At 37.2% G+C, this 17,116-nt stretch overlaps 1 protein-coding gene across 5 annotated transcripts in view; it reads right to left on the bottom strand.

Moving 5' to 3' along the window:
* The window catches only part of PPP4R1 (protein phosphatase 4 regulatory subunit 1), a 63,461-nt gene that overhangs the window by 24,791 nt on the left and 21,554 nt on the right, over positions 1 to 17,116 (bottom strand). For all 5 annotated transcript variants that reach the window (XM_047090332.1, XM_047090334.1, XM_047090337.1 and 2 more), the window contains 6 exons: positions 13,413 to 13,555; positions 12,804 to 12,950; positions 10,017 to 10,124; positions 9,814 to 9,879; positions 8,980 to 9,138; positions 4,769 to 4,896 (listed from right to left, as the gene is read on the bottom strand). In XM_047090332.1, coding sequence (XP_046946288.1) covers positions 4,769 to 4,896; positions 8,980 to 9,138; positions 9,814 to 9,879; positions 10,017 to 10,124; positions 12,804 to 12,950; positions 13,413 to 13,555 — 751 coding nt within the window. The remainder of the gene's footprint in view (positions 1 to 4,768; positions 4,897 to 8,979; positions 9,139 to 9,813; positions 9,880 to 10,016; positions 10,125 to 12,803; positions 12,951 to 13,412; positions 13,556 to 17,116) is intronic.

Below are 17,116 nucleotides of genomic sequence, written 5' to 3'. Positions count from 1 at the left end.
AGATTACTGTATTGATGTTAACTTCTTAATTTTGGTAACTGGACTGTGGTTTTGTAGTCATGTCTGCATTTTGAGTAAACACATGCTGAAATATTTAAGAGAGGTAAAAAGAGTATCATGTCTAAAACATTTTCAAAGAACTCAGGAAAAACAGTGAAGCAAATATAGTAAAATATTCCCACTTGGAGGATCTGAAGGTATATGGGATTCTCTATGCTATTTTTGCTATTTTGTGATATGAAAATTAAATTTTTAATGATTACAGTAACAAGACATTGCTTGGTGGGAGTGTGGACTAAAGGGGTTAAAACTTGTAAGACTTCATCTGTTATCTGATAAATTAAAAACACCTGCATTTAAAATACACAAAAAGAATACAATTAAAAGCCCATTCAGGGGCACCTGGCTGTCTCAGTTGGTGCAGCATATAACTCTTGATCTTGGGGTTGTGAATTTGAGCCCCACGTTGGGCATAGAGCCTACTTAAAAATGAATAAATAAACTCGTTAAAAAAAAAAAAGTCAGGGGCGCCTGGGTGGCGCAGTCGGTTAAGTGTCCGACTTCAGCCAGGTCACGATCTCGCGGTCCGTGAGTTCGAGCCCCGCATCGGGCTCTGGGCTGATGGCTCAGAGCCTGGAGCCTGCTTCCGATTCTGTGTCTCCCTCTCTCTCTGCCCCTCCCCCGTTCATGCTCTGTCTCTCTCTGTCCCAAAAATAAATAAACGTTGAAAAAAAAAAAAAAAAGTCATTCAGTATGTAAAACTATTCCACGGGCCTGAAGTTCCTTGATTACTACTCTTACCGTGGCATTAAGATTAAATTTTAGGGGGGCCTGGGTGGCTCAGTCGGTTGAGCTTCCGACTTCAGCTCAGGTCATGATCTCACAGTCCGTGAGTTCGAGCCCCGTGTCAGGCTCTGAGCTGTCAGCATTTGGATTCTGTGTCTCCCTCTCTCTCTGCCCCCAGCCCCCACTCACATTCTTTCTCTTTCTTAAAAATAAAATAAAAACATAAAAAAGATTAAATTTTAATATTCTTAGCCAAAATGAAGAAGAAGAATGGCCAAGTCATTCTATTTGCCTGATGTTACCATACTAGTCTGTATTTAAAACTCCTAGTAAGGGGGTACCGAGGTGGCTCAGTCGGTTGAGCACCCGACTTCGGCTCAGGTCACGATCTCGCGGTCCGTGAGTTTGAGCCCCACATCAGGCTCGCTGCTGTCAGCCTGTCAGCACAGAGCCCATTCTGGATCCTCTGTCCCCCTCTCTCTGCCCCTCATCTGCTTGCACTCCCAAAAATAAGTAAACATTAAAAAACAAAACAAACAACTCCTAGGATGGTTTTAAAGAGACAAAAAAATTCTTCCTACTATTAAATGCTGGGAAGAATGACTACATGTATGGATAACAGTTGCTTCAAATTGTCAAAAATATAAATTATCTAAACACTGAATTTTCCTAGAGCTAGGTTAACAGTCAATGCAAGATCAAGCTGCTAAATACCAAAATTCTGATGTTCTTAGTTGTCAGATTTCCAAATGCTATCATACAAGCAAACATTGTTTTGAAACCTGGGGAGACCTCTGATTCTGCAAAATGAGATAATTATCCTATCTCCTAAGAGATGTAGGTAATAAGAGCACGAGAGGGTAAGCCAGAAATTTCTGTAACAGAATCTTAATTTTCCTTTAGCGTCTACTTAAGTTTCCTATTAGAGACTCCAGGTCTACAAAAATAAGTACGTTATATTTCAAGGAGAAAATGACCTGTGGGACATCTGGTTAAAGAAGTTCTATATCCTGACATGAAAGAAAAGAACATAAACCTCTTTCTAGTACTGTGAAATAAATAAATGGAGTTTTCGCATTAGTGAAATAAATTTGTACCAACAGCAATCTCACTTTCACACAGTTGGCATTAGGCTAAAGTGACAAAAACTGGCATAAGTGGCATAGCTACGTAAAGCTTCTGAGATTAAATTATTTCCAGAGCGCCTGGGTGGCTCAGTTGGTTAAGCGCCTGACTTCGGCTCAGGTCATGATCTCACGGCCTGCGGGGCTCTCTGTTGTCAGCACAGAGCCCACTTTGGATCCTCTGTCCCTCTCTCTGCCCCTCCCCGACTCACACTCTCTCTCGTTGAAAAACCAATAAGCATTAAAATACATTTTTTAAAGAAATTATTTCCCTACAATTCATTCAGGGTTTATTATGTGCCAACCATGTGCTAGGCTCAGTGAAAGTGTTCTTTTACATGAAAATAAAAAAACTAGATTGCCAGAGCAGATGGGCTTGTAGTCTACTAGGTGATATCTGCAAATGCACAACTGAAAAGCTATGGATCAGAAATTAGAACTCTCATTCCAGTGCTAGTGTCAGCCAAGATGCAAAAGCTCTGAATTTCCCAAAAACTCAGGAAAAGATTCGTGGAGGTAGTGAGTCCAGAGACAGCAAGCATGCTGACATTCACTTTGTTACATGAGATATGGGTGGAACAGAACAGCTCTCGAACAGAAAGCAGGGAGAATCAAAAGGACATAGTGTATTCAGAGAATAATATAACACTTGATTTGACTAAGAAGAGAATGCTTATTTTACATAATTTAAAAAAGCAAATTTAAACGTTTAACTCTGCTTCTGGAAGCAGCCTTTATTAATACCTTCAAAGCATTAATAGCCTGATCTAGGATGAGTGAAAGATAAATCTGGTATATAACGTCAGAGGTTTAAAATCCATTAATGCTTCAAAGTATTAAGTGATATTGAATGTTTCCAGAATCAGATTAAACTATATAATAAATAAATAGTAGTGGAAACAGGCTGTCAAAAACTTGCTTACTCTGTAAGACCTGAATTCCAGGAAAACTGAGAGGACCTTGAGAACAGGAACTAAGTTTCTGATTTCTATCTACAGGAGCTGGTTCATAGTAGGTGCTCAATTAATTTCTGCATAATCAACCAATCAATCCTAAATAACAAAACAAGTTTTACGACAGCTTAAAACCAAAGCCAGTACAGAATTAAGAGAGGGTAAACAAACTAATGGTTCTGACATGAGTAATACAGGGGACTACTTTTTTTGAAGTCAGGCAGTAAAACTACACAAAAGCTTTTATAGTACAACTCCCTCCTTAGCCGCAAATTCTCTTCCCTCCCCTATACCGTTAACATGATTCAATCAAGTCTAACAATATAGTGAAAACCCAATGCTACAAATAGTACTGACTTGACATTAAGACATGCTTCGTTACAATGGAAGAGGAATTAATTAAGGTTTGCAGGTAAAAGATAGCTACCTTCACACAGCTCTTCCAATAATGTTCTACACCAACAGTCAGTACAACTACTGGCCATGACAGCCACACCAACTATTTTGGTCAGTAAAGTTTTATTGGAACACAGCCACGCCCATCTATTTATGCACTGTCTATGGCTGCTTTCATGCTGCAAGGGCAGAGCTGAGTGGTTGTGGCAGACATTGAAAATATTTATTTAGCCTTGGGAAAAAGATTACTGACCCCTGACCTATACAATTCTCTGTAAATTCATATTTTCACTTACTAAACTCTCTCCAGATTTAAAAATAAATAAAAGTTATGTAATAGTCTTTGTACAATTAGGTAGTGAACAAGGCAGTGAACACTGACTTTAAAAATGAAAAACAGATAACATCCCCCCCCCATCATCATTTTTGTCAAACTCCTTGCAGCAGCTGTTTTTCAAAAGAACTGACAGAATTTGCTTGCTAGGAAGACAGGTTTAGAGTGATTTTCTTCCTTTACAAAAAACAGTACCTCAGGTTTGTTTGGCTATTCAGCAGGACAGTAGGAGAACGGGCAAAAAGGTAAAACAAGGCAGCAGAGAAGAAAGGAAGAACTGCCAAATCAAAACACCAAGAAAGCAAATATCACAGTATCAAGACCTACAGAAGAAAATGTCCATTAGCATCATGACAAGGGAGGGACAAGACACTATGGCAACTTAAGCATTATAGTAGGGACTGTTTCAAAACCAGGTTCTAAATTATTTCAAGTGCACACCTGTAAAGTGCATATTTCCCATACACCAAGTTAGGCTTGAATTTTTTCCCCTAAGTATATAATAAATTTTAAAAACTAAAACTCAGAATGTCTTCATGTAAAAAAGGTTTAAAAATAAAAAATCAGAGTTGTCCTTTGTATCTTAGAACTTAGCTGCCCTATTACATTTACAGTTGATATTCTAGTTAATAAGCACATTAATTTGGTGCTAATCATTACAATGCTTTCCCCCTCCATGAGAGATAATCATCATTCTGCAGAGTTCAAGATCCACAATTAAATTAACTGACTGAAAGGAAAAATAATAGTAAGAAATGGACTATATACTAAAACATATTCCCAAATTAGGTTCTATCCCTTAAAAAACTACTCTTTAGGTTGTACCATCATTACTCCGTCTATTCTAAATGTCAACAGATGGCTTACTAGGTTACTAACCTGTTAAATAAACGTACTGATTAAAAAGCTATCATATCTACCTCTCATTTACACTTCTCTCCATGGCCAGGGTCAAGCTCACTGCTACATGAATCTTCATCTTCTCATTTAAGACACAAATAACCAGAGGCATTTAACAAATGTATTTACAATACAGCTCTTTAAAAATATTTATCCATTTTTACAATCGAGACAAGTAGCAAAGGCTCCAAAAAGAACATTTATTATGAAACAGAGGAAATGAAAATCTGTTCACAGGCAATAAAGCTGGAAAGTAAAGTTTAAAGAAATCATACCTATTTTTGTCTTCTACTGATGTATCTTCTGAGCTTTTGCTTTCTTCTTTAAAATACTGGCCTGAGCTAGACGGATTAGCAAAAGTAGATATGAAAGGTCCCAAAGACTGAAAAGCTGCTTGGCGAACCTAGGAGGAAAAAGAGGAGGTAAAAATAAGGGATTATTAACAATCTACTGGCCATATACTGAAGTATGGTTAAGACAGGAGTAAGGTATTACTAAAAAACTCTCCCAGATTCAGAACTATAAATCGTTCTTCAGCTAGGATTTAAGATTTTTATAAACTATTCTGTTTTTTTACTTTCAACTTTAAAATCTGGCTTGAATATTCCAATCGTTAGAATATGAATATGAGAGCCCACAGAGCATTTGCGTGGGACTAAAGGAGGTCCTACAGTGTTCTCAAGGAAACCAAGATTGCCAAACAGAAAATACAGGGCAATAAAGTAAAAAAATATGATAATCCATTTCATGTTTTCTGGTAGGAAAGACTGTAATTTGCTTACTAAAAGGAAACAAGACAGATGTGCCAAAACTACAGACTTAATCAGAAATAGAATACTATTTCACAAAAATCTGGGTACACATACTACTGTTATCCATGAATGTCTCAAGTAGGAAAACTGAAAAAAGGTTATAGAATTTTATTTATCTTGTATTGTATTTCTGTATTATTTTTGCAATCAAGATCACAAAAAAAAAATTGGGGGAAGAGAGGATTCATGAGAGGAAGCGGAAGGATGGACACAGTCTGACAGAGGTCACTCTGAGGGGAGAAAAACCACAAACCAATTTCTCTAAGATCCTGCCCCTGAGGCGTATCAATACCAATACTTTTTCCATGGTTTAAAATGAGGATTATGTGGGGCACCTGGGTGGCTCAGTCAGTTAAAGATGAAGACATCAGACTTCAGCTCAGGTCATGATCTCACGGTTTGTGAGTTTGAGCCCGGCATCGGGCTCTGTGCTGACAGCTCAGAGCCTGGAGCCTGCTTCGGACTCTGTGTCTCCCTCTCTCTCTGCCCTCCCCAGCCTGCAATCTGTCTCCCTCTCAAAAATAAATAAAACATTAAAAAAAAAGAAAAAAGAAAAAAACCATTTAAGATAGCAAAAAGCAGCGTATGTGTGAACTTACAGATTTTTTCCCCTTTATATGGTAAATGTTACTTCCATAAAAACACAAAAGGTAACTTTTAAGATTATTTTTGCATGAGTGTAGTCTATTCTGGATACTGTTAAAACTCTGAGCTTCTCCCAAATAGGCCTAGGATTTACATATACCTCAAATGACAGATTTAAGGAATCCTTCATTTTAATATAAACATATTCCCAAATTACCAGGAAATACTGCATGTGCAAACAATGATAAAGTTTCAAAATGAAAACTTCAAATAAGCTACATAATCTTTACATAAAAAATGTAAGACATTTTTTAAAAAACATTAAAATAGTACTAAGGCTTAACAGTCTTTCCCTTTATGTAGAGTCTATTTGAATACGGAAAGGTCCTGAGATCTATTTCAGGTGTGACAACATAGGAGAGCCACTGACCAGTGAAATGGTTGAAATGGGGGGGAAGAAAAAGACCTCCAAAAACCCACAATTTAACACCCCAGGACATAGTCCTAGGGGCAGGCAAACAACAAAAGAAGGAATATCTACTCAAAAAAATCTGTAAATATTCAGTAAAAAACAAAAACAAAAACAAAAACAAAAAAAAAACCTGAGAGTCTGTGGTATTTGAACCAGGGAGGTAAACCACTACTCCAAACTGTGGCAGCCAGCAACACTGGGCCCCCTCTCTTCTAGCTTCTAGCCAGAGGGATTTTGAGGTTTCTCCTCCTGCGCCAGCTACCTGATGCTGAGGCCAGGTCCTGGACAAGTACAGTGGGTGCAGGGGCTCCCTTCTTCTGAACAACGCCTATGGGTAGAATGGAAGCTCTACCTTGGATCTGGCTCAGAACACTGGGCCATGAGAATACTCAGAATACGGCCCCTGCCCCAGCTTATGAGGCCCCTCCTCCAGGATAGAGGAGCCAAGAGTACCTCTGGCTGCCCACCCGGAGGCAGCCACCACTCCCACTCCCACCAAAATGCGGTCATCCCAGGGTGGCTGTGGGCATGCCCAGGGCTGTGCCTCCTGGAGGGGGAATAAGAGTCCACTAAAGCATTCCTGCCAGTCACTAAGCAAATAAGTAGGTCATCATAACAAGCCCCAGAGAGGGGTACCAGTCCCCAAATTTGCTGTGTTACCTAAAATGACCAGTTTCAAAAATAAATAAAAGGCATGAAAAGGAACAAAAAAGTATGATCCATACACTGGGGGAAAAGTTAGGGAACAGAAATTATGTGTGGGAACAGTAAGATGTTGGACTTAGAAAAAAACTTCAAAGTGACCATTATAAATTATTGACAGAACAGAATGAAAGCAGGATTAAGGAAGTAAAGCAAGGTATGAGGACAGTGTCCTATCAAATGCAGGTTCATGAAGAGAATCAGATGGAAATTCTAGAGTTGAAAAGTACAACAACTGAAATAAAAACACCACATAAACTTAAATAGATCTGAACTGGTAGAAAAAAAGAATCAGTGAACACAAGGTGCATCATTATAGATTAGGCAAGATGAAGAACAGAAAGAAGAAAATGAGGAAAAATGAACAGAATCTCAGAAAATGTGGGACATAAAGTGTACCAACATATGTACAATAGGAATACCAGAAGAGTCGGAAAAGACAGTATTTGGAGAAATGATGGCTTAAAACATCCCAAATTTATTAAAAATCAGTAACATACACATCAAAGAAGCTCAACAAAGTAGGATGAACCAATGGAGATCTATAAATACATCGTAGTAAAAATGCCAGGAGTCAAAAGCAAGAAGAAAATCTTGAAAGCAGCAAAAGGAAAGTGACATATCATTTACAAGGGAACCCCAATAAACACTAATTTCCTGGCAAAAACAGGAGAGACAGACCAGAAGGCAGTGGGGACAACATATTCAACGTGCTCAAAGAAAAACCCCGTTAGCCAAGAATCCTATACCCAACAAAGCTATCTTTCAAAAACGAAGGCAAAATAAAGATATTCCCGAATGAACAGAAATTGAGAATTTATTGCTACCATATTTACATTATGGTAAATATGAAAGGAAGCTCTTCAGGTTGAAAGCCAGTTACCCTGGATGGTAATTCAAAGAAAAAAGAATGGTCTCAAATTGATAACTTAATCTTCTACCTCAAGACACTGGAAAAAGAAGAGCAAAAGCAAGCAGAAGAGAGGGTATAATAAAGATTAGAGTGGAAGTTAATGAAATAGAGGACAGAAATTTAGAGAAAATCAGTGAAGCCAAAGTTGTAAAAGGCTGAAGAAAACAGAAAAACCTTTAGCAGAAACAAAGAGACAGGACTCAAATTACTAGAGCCAAAAAGAAGGGATATTACTACTAATGTTAGAGAAATACAAAGATTATGAAGTAAATACTATGGATCATATACCAGCAAATTAGAGCACTTACGTGAAACAGACGAATTCCTAGACAAACTATCAACTCTGACCCAAGAAGAAATCATCTGAGTAACTCTTTAACAAGTGAAAATAAACTTAATAGCCTTGTAACAAGCGAGTAGTAAAAAAAAAAAAACCCCAAAATCAAAACAAAAAAAACGCACACAAAGAAAAGTGAAAACTGAGATCGCATCACTTATTTCTACTCAACATTTAAAAGAGAACACCAATTCTTCAAAAACTCTCCCAAAACATAGAAGAGGAGGGAGTACTTCCTAAACTTGTTCTATGAGGCATTACTGTATTAACAAAACAAACAAAAGAAAACAAACAAAAAGCCATCACAAGGAAGCTACAGACCATTATCTTTTACAAAACTATGAAAACCCCTAACAAAATAGTAGCAAACTGAATCCAGCAACACAGCAAGAATTATTACACTATGACCAGGTAAGACTTACTAAAAGTCAGTTAACATCTGAAAATCAATATACCACAACATATCAATAGAATGAACATGATTTACATCTGTACCGAAGTTCTGCCCAGTTTAATAAACAAAAGTAATACAGTAGTTTACTTATTGCCTATTCCTAAAAGTATTAACATACTCTGAATAAACTGTTTCTTAAATTGTGAAATCAAAACCATGTTTTATGGAAAATGTATTATTTTCCAAAAATGATAATTAGACAAAGCCCTACCCAACGTGAAGGATCACTGATCAAATTAATAAACAGTGCTGACAATTTAGTCCGCCGGATCTCTTGACATGTTGCGCAGGAAACCGCCATGAAGCATTCAGCACAAGCCTTCCGGACTCCCCACACATTGTCAGAACAAAGCTGGAAAAACCTGGGCAGCTATGCAAGGATAGGGTTTTGTTAGGCAGACAAACCAGGTTTCAGTGGTTACTTTTATTTCATTTTCTGTTTTTAAAATATTAGATTTTCCTATAACAATTTAGAAAAACCATGTAGCATTAACACTCAGTAATTTTAAATAAATCACACCTAATTCACAACAATGTTGACTATGGAAGAGCAAACCCAACAAATAAAGGTTAAATGTTATTCAAAAGCTTGTACCTAAACTGTTTTGCCTAACAGATGGCTTCAGAAGCTCTTCAAGTATGTTAACTTCTACTTTAAGCATGTATATCCCATGTACTCACCATTTAAAAATAACAAGCTGTAGGTTTAATTTGTCACTGAAATACTTGAGAGTTGCAGTTAAATTACGGACTTGTTTGAATAAAGAAAGAACTGATTTGTTTAACAGAAAATGGGAGAGGTAAAAACAAATCATTGGTTCTTACGCATCACGTACATTCAGTTTTAACAAACCATCATCTAAACGCAATTCAAGGGCCCAGATTACAGAAATTTAAACTCTCAAGGTCATATTATCTTTCTGGTTTACGTTCACGGAATTGTGTTCATAAAATGTGGGGTGAATGTATGCACTGCAAATTCACGTGTCACTCTGTACCGTATTGCTTGCTCCTTTATTTACCCCTTTATTTCTGCAATACTTACCAACATCTCCTCAGTAGCTTGCTGGCCAACCACGCTGCAAATATCTCCAAAATTGGCAGCACAGACCTGCCAACAAAAGCATCACTGACATTTCAAAATATTACAAATACACTGCTTTAAAAATAATCTTCTACGTTTCACATATCAATACAGTAACCACTAAAACCACATGTTCTTAAACAAACAAAATGCCTAAAAAATACCTTTCGAACATGAAACATTCTGCAATCACAGCACATCTCACAAAACCTAGGGAGGATAAGACGCTCTGTAATGTCCTTCCCAACCATGGGAGCCATTTTGCACATTATCTAAAATGGATAAGAACAAAAGCACACTGAAAATATCTTCAAGTTAAGACTTTTCCAGTTAAGTTTGCTAACTTGTTAAAAGCATATACTTCAGGAAATATAAAATAGGATATGGCATCACACCGCAAACATCACAAAAAACATTCATCTTATTTATCCAAGTTGAAGACAGAAAAATAGATACTACTACCAATAAAATCAATCAATAATTACTAAACGCACAGTAAACCCAGAGAGAATCTGAAAAATTTCATTTTCATCTATAGTTTCAATCTTATTAATCATTTTGCCTGATAATTTAAAAGCAGAATCCTCTACATTTTCCCAGTAATAAAATGAGTGGTAACTGTTCAACGGGAAAGATTATCCATAAGAAGAATGTGGATTTAGTATATTTGTGCTGCTAAGACTTATTTGGAGGCAGTCATTACCTTGCAAAGTACCGTTTTAACAGAAACTTGTGCATAAGAGAACTGCCTTGGTTCCAAGGAAGACAAGGACACGGTTCCAACGCACAGTTTCAGTTAACGCAGTACCAGGCAAAGTGAGAATGAACTATGTTTGAAAACCTGCCAATGTTATTTAAATAAATCCCCCTTCCCCACTCTCCCAGTTAGTACAGAAAGAAATCTGATGGCCTATTATTATTTATCTGTTACATCTACTCCTAGCCATACAAATAGGATTAGAAGTAAATGGAATAGAGATTGCAAAGAAAGAAAACTCCATTCACACACGGCAGGAGTGTCTAGCTAGAAAACCCCAAGGAATCTACAAAGAGGCCACCAGACAAATAAGTGTACTTAGGAAGTTTACAGCACTTATGTCAGAACATAAAAATCAAATGTATTTCTATAAATTAGCAATGAACTGAAAACATTTAACAGCAATATCACTGACAACAATGTTAAGAAACACAGTTCAACAAAATACATATGTTCTGTTTACCCAAAACTACAGAACACTAATGAGATACATAAAAGACCTAAATAAACGGAGAGACTTACATGCTCACGGATTTTTAGGTGGGCAACTATCCCTAAATTGATCTACAGATTAACACTATCCCCATCAAAATCCCAGCATCCTCAGAACTGGAGATAACATCTGAAATCTCCCAAATCCCAAAACCAGTTTTTTGACTCCCTACTATTTCTAAGCATTTTCAAATTCTAAAGATGCAAAGTTATACTGTATCACTGATGTAGCATAATTAAATTCATCAGAAAGAATTATTCCCAAGACAGAGAACAATTATTAGGACCAGGGAATGCAAAACATGACTAAATAAACCGACCGGTAAAAGAATTCTGGGTTTCATACTACTGCTAAATACAGTCTTTTTACTAGAGTTACCATGTTTCATTATTGTTAAATCCAATAAAAATAAAAGAGCAAGTTAAACTCTGCTGAGTTCCCCAAAAACTGATTTCCTTTACTGAGGAACTTGTGAAATTAAGCAAAACAAAACAAAATAAAACCTATGTTTGGGATTTGACAGAGGTGCTGGTTGTACAACACTGTGGATGTACTAAATGCTAACTTAACTGTGTGCTTTAAAAAGCGGTTTTTGGGGGCGCCTGGGTGGCTCAGTCAGTTAAGTGTTTGACTTCGGCTCAGGTCATGATCTCACGGTTCATGAGTTTGAGCCCCATGTCGGGCTCTGCACTGACAGCTTGGAGCCTGCGGCCTGCTTCGGATTCCATGTCTCCCCCACCTACCCCCCCCCGCCCCTCCCCCGCTTGCACTCTCTCTCTCTCTCTCTCTCTCAAAAACACATTAAAAAAATAAAAAATAATAAAAAAATAAAAAACAAAAGGCAGTTTTTTATTATGGGAATTTCATTTCAATAAAAATGGTATTACTGAAAAGTGCCTAAATTTATTATTCACTTATACAGTGTGTCTAAAATAATGGAATCAAGAAATTTCCAAAGGAAAAGGGACTAGAGAGATGACCTAATTCATTCTTCTAATGATCCAGAAACACAATACAATTTTGGTATAATTTTTTTTATATCAACAAAAGTGCAATTATATTATTTTAGATTTAAATAGTAAACTCTCACTACCCAAAGAGATTTGAATTTTTAGATGGACTTATTATACCTGACTTTGTTATGCACATAATGATTTAATCTGTGCATTTTTCTTATAAGCACAATTTGTATCACATATATCATAAAACTACTCACCTGACTATTCTTTTCTGAAAGACCAGACTGTCAAGGGCAGGAGGTAAGATTTTTTTTTTCTTCTGTGTTTACGCAGTGCTCAGAAAGTGTTCAATGGCAGCAACTAGAGTTTCACAAATGTTTCTTCACCCAATACAGGGCTGTGTTTTTGTTTTAACTACACTGATTATTTCTCCCATCTTATTTTTCCATAACAATGAATTTATAGTTACTTCTTACTCTCTTGCTGCATATCTGCTTCCTCAGAGCTCAGTGATAGAGCCCTCTAATTCACAGGTACAAAGCATAATATGGGGCCCGAAGAACACGGAACTTTTTTGTATGCCTATGTCCCTTTCTAGCCCTTTCTAATGATCTGTGGTTACTTTGATACTTAATATGTATAAACTCCATAGCACAGAATGCAGTGTAATATTTGAGCCATTATTATTTGTCAATATAGTAACTTATTTTTACCTAAACAGAAAAAAATGCCTTCTACTTACAGCCACAGCTTCTGTTTTCACATCATCGTTGCTATCTGGGGCAGTGAGCTCTATGAGGACAGGGCACACTTTGGTCTCCACATCAAATCGCTCAATTAACTCCTGCTCCAGCAGAGCCAGCAAAGCTGCCTGACTTGTTTTTCTTACCTACGAAAAAAAAATCAGCAGTGTTAACAAAGTACAGACACAACAAAACTCTATCACTTGATTTTCACAAAACGGAAAACTTTTCATTTCAAAGGGATCCGTAAGTGGCAAAACGTTGCAAATAAAAACTGACGGCTATGTTCTCCAACTGTTGCAAACACAGAACCCCTGCAGACTGTGATATGACAAATGGTGACTCACAAATCAGCAAACTTTCTGAGGGACACCCATGAGGGTACCACGGGAGAATGCAGCAAATGACACTGTCTCTAATGCATTAAGGAGACGCCCTAGATTTGCAACACTCTCAATGTATCTTGTCTAAGACAAACGGTCATCTCAAAAAATGGAATGATGAGTGGAGGAGGAAAAAAAATTCAAACGAGACCCCCTAGGGTAGGCCATTCTACATACGTCATACTACACAAATTTCCATTAAGAACACATAAATGGCACTCTTACCTGATTATTCTGATCTGCGAGATATCTAACCACAATAGGTAGTAAGTATTTGGAAAAAGCATATGGGATTGAAGGCCGGTTTTCTTGACAAAACAATGCAATGTGAGGCACCTGTTCCATCAGCTCTGCTCTCACAGTTGGCTCTATTGAAATAATAGAAATATGAGCAAACACATTCTCCCACAGTAACAAAATCTATGCATGGGCTTAAGACTAGGAAAGCTCTGGACTTCCATCCTCAGCATTCAAAGGGCTTACAAAATGTTCTCTGACTCTGGGATCCTTTTCACAATCCTAGGCAGGTCAACGCACGAGTGAAAGAATACCCGACTCCCATCCCACACTTCTATTTTCATACAACACACTGAGTATGCAATCATTTCCTATCATGACTGAATTCATCCATCACCTACATTGTGCCACATATGCTAGGGGTTAAGTATCCAATATTCACATCAACAAAATATAGATTATCTATAAACTCAACTATTTAAGAGCCTCTTAGGACAAGCCATAAGGACTGATTCCTAATAAATTTAATCACTGCCTGGAGAATTTATAGGTAAAATTATGACTAAAATGGTAAGTGACCATTAAAGAAGACCAATACAGTTAGAGGAAAAAAAAAAAAAAACCAAACAAACCAAAAACCTAAAGAGACCCAAGTAAATAGAGCACATTTAAGTGTGACAAATACAGCATTTCAAATCTCTGGTTTCAAAAGGGAAGTGTCTAAGAGTAATGGCAGAGAATCAGCTAGTTATGTGAGGAAAAAAGGGTGATTCCTATACTACACAGCTTAAACTCTAAGTGAATTAAAGTTCCAAACTTTATTATTATTTTTTTTTAAAGATCAAAAGCACTAAAAGACAACATTTTAAAAAAATGTTTCATCTTGAGGAAGAAAGCCCTTCAAAGGCAAAGAAAACCCCCAAACCAACCAAGAGACCAACTAATTCCATTTTATAAAGCCTTCAATACAGACAACAGGTCCCATACTCAGTTAAAAGGCAAACCAGCCTGGGAGAAAATACACACATAACAAAGTATTAATAACTATAAACCAAGAATCCACCGTTCAAATGAATACAAGAAAGAAAATAAGGATACAGACAAGTAATTCATAGAAGAAATGCAAATGACTAAGACATACATAGACATGATGGATTATCAATACAATTCACCATATTAGACCCTGTTAGAACTTTGGCACCTATTAATGATTATATTATTTAAGTTACCTTAAGGTAAATATGCATGCATGGGGCCAGAGGAAATTTCTGACTTCAACAAATAGAAATTAATGAAAGTATCAGCAGAAAATGTACTAGCATTTTACAAAGCTAAGAATCTTATCAACAAACCAATATGTGGAATTTCTATTACAGGGCTGTGCCATTTGAAGTTAGACCATAATTGAACAAAAATAGTGCTTCTGCTTTGAAAAATAAAAAATTAGTTAAAAAAAAAAAAAAGACCTAGGCCTCTCCTTTTCCTCATTAACCCTGAATTTGCTAACTGACCTAATAGTTACATGTATTTTTGAAGTACATGAAGGACACAAGTTACAGTTTTAGTTGAGAATGAAATCAGTACGTTTTCTTTCTTCAAAGCCTTCTTAGGCAACGGACCAAAACGGAGCTGAGAAATGAACCCACTGTGAGCTGTCTGGGAGAAACTGAAGGGCTGGGGAGGGATTTCAGAGCTACTGCGATGGTTGAAGGGAGTGAAGGAGAAGGGAGTTGAGCCTAAAGTCTCTAACTTGGTGGGCTGGGCTGATCATGACATCCAAGTTAAGGACTACTGAAAAATATACAGTTGTAAAATTAATGCATATATTCCATTCTCCTAAGCAAACAAGGGGCTTAGAACCTTTAAATCTTCTGTCTGCCTTATCCTTATCAACTTTGATCTTGACTTTTTTTTCCCTCTAAAGTATAGAGTTTTATGATTTTATATAGCAAATGCTTGGTTAGACTTACTACTAACTTACTAATTTTTTTTTACCCTCATTGGTACATCTTTCATCCAACTCTTTTCTGGTTCAATTTAAAAAATCCATAAATACAGTTACACCCCAACAACATGACAAGCTTCAGAAGTATGAAGCAGCTAGACACAAAAGAACATATTTAGTATGATTCCATATAAAGTTCAGAGAGGCAAACCAACCTATATACTTAGTGGTCAAGATATTGATTTCCTTGGGGAACAAGAACAGGACAGAAATGAGGGGGTGCCCTGAAATGGTTTCTGGGACGCTAGTTCTATTTCTTGAGCTGAGTACCAATTACATGGCTTCATTTTGCTTTACTTCATGGGGCTGAAAATTTATAGTCCGTGACTTTTTGTAGTAAGTTTCATTCAATATTAAAGTAACAGAGTCCCTCCCAACAAGTGTTCCTGTTGCCCATGTTTTTCACCAAGTCAGTCCACACTGGTACATTATCGTTCTAAATCACAAAAACACAAACTCTCTAGTACGGCATACAGTATAAATCCTTACAATCCAGACCCCAACTACCTTACTGAACAGCCTCATTACTTTAAACTGTAGACTCAGTAACCTACCTGTTGGGCAAATGGGCCACTATCTTGAACTCCTTAAACCTCTAAACCGGTCTTGTCTTCTCTTCTCCTGAGTATGCTCCTTCCCTTCTTCGTACTTCATCATTCTACTAAATCCAACTCAACGTCACTAACATTCTGAAGCCAGTGCTAATCCTCTCCATTATAATTTATTGTTTAGGAGTTAGCTGCATTCATCAAACTGTTAATTTGATGACAGAAATTCTTATTCACCTTAGTAACTGCTCTAGCATTTATCCTAGATTCTGGCATAGGACTGCACACTGTATTATGTTTACTGAATAAAATATATAAATGTCAATAGAGATATTTACCATGAACTTAACAACTTGAGAATATATATATCGTTTATTTATTGATTTTGAGAGTGAGCAAGTTGGGAAGGGGCAGAGAGACAGGGAGAGAAAGAATCCCAAGCAGGCTCCATGCTGTCAGCTCAGAGCCCGATGTGGGGCTCAAACTCACAAACTGTGAGATCATAACCTGAGCTGAAACCAAGAGCCAGACACTTAACCGACTGAGCTACCCAGGCGCCCCAAGAATATATTTTTAAAATCTAGCACCTGGGTGGCTTAGTCGGTTAAGCATCTGACTTCAGTTCAGGTCATGATCTCATAGTTTGTGAGTTTTGAACCCCGCGTCGGGCTCCGTGCTGACAGCTCATAGCCTGGAGCCTGCTTCGGATTCTGTATGTGTCTCTCTGCCCCTCCCCTGCTTGCACTGTGTCCCTAAACATCAAAAAAAAAAAAATTTTTTTTTTTACATAAAGTTTACCCTTGAACAACTAGGGGGCTGAGGGACTGACGTCCTTTGTGCAGAAGATCCACATGCATCTTTTGACTCCCCAAAAACCTGACTACTAATTGCCTCTTATTGACTGGAAGCCTTACCAATAACAAACAGTTGATTAACACATAATTTCTATATTATATGTATTGAATACTGTATTCTTACAATAAAGTTAGCTAGAGAAAAGAAAATATTAAGAAAATCATAAGGAAAATAAACTTATAGTACCGTACTCACTGAAAAAAATCTGTAAAACTGGACCTGTACACAGTTCAAACCCATGCTGTTGAAGGGTCAACTGTATATACATATATATTAATAAAAAC

This window comes from Lynx rufus, unplaced genomic scaffold (genome assembly GCF_022079265.1).
Source record: "Lynx rufus isolate CCGP_SWC_20201006 ecotype Redwood Valley unplaced genomic scaffold, mLynRuf1.p SCAF_29, whole genome shotgun sequence".
Taxonomy (NCBI): domain Eukaryota; kingdom Metazoa; phylum Chordata; class Mammalia; order Carnivora; family Felidae; genus Lynx; species Lynx rufus.
This window is presented reverse-complemented; position numbering and strand designations above follow the sequence as displayed.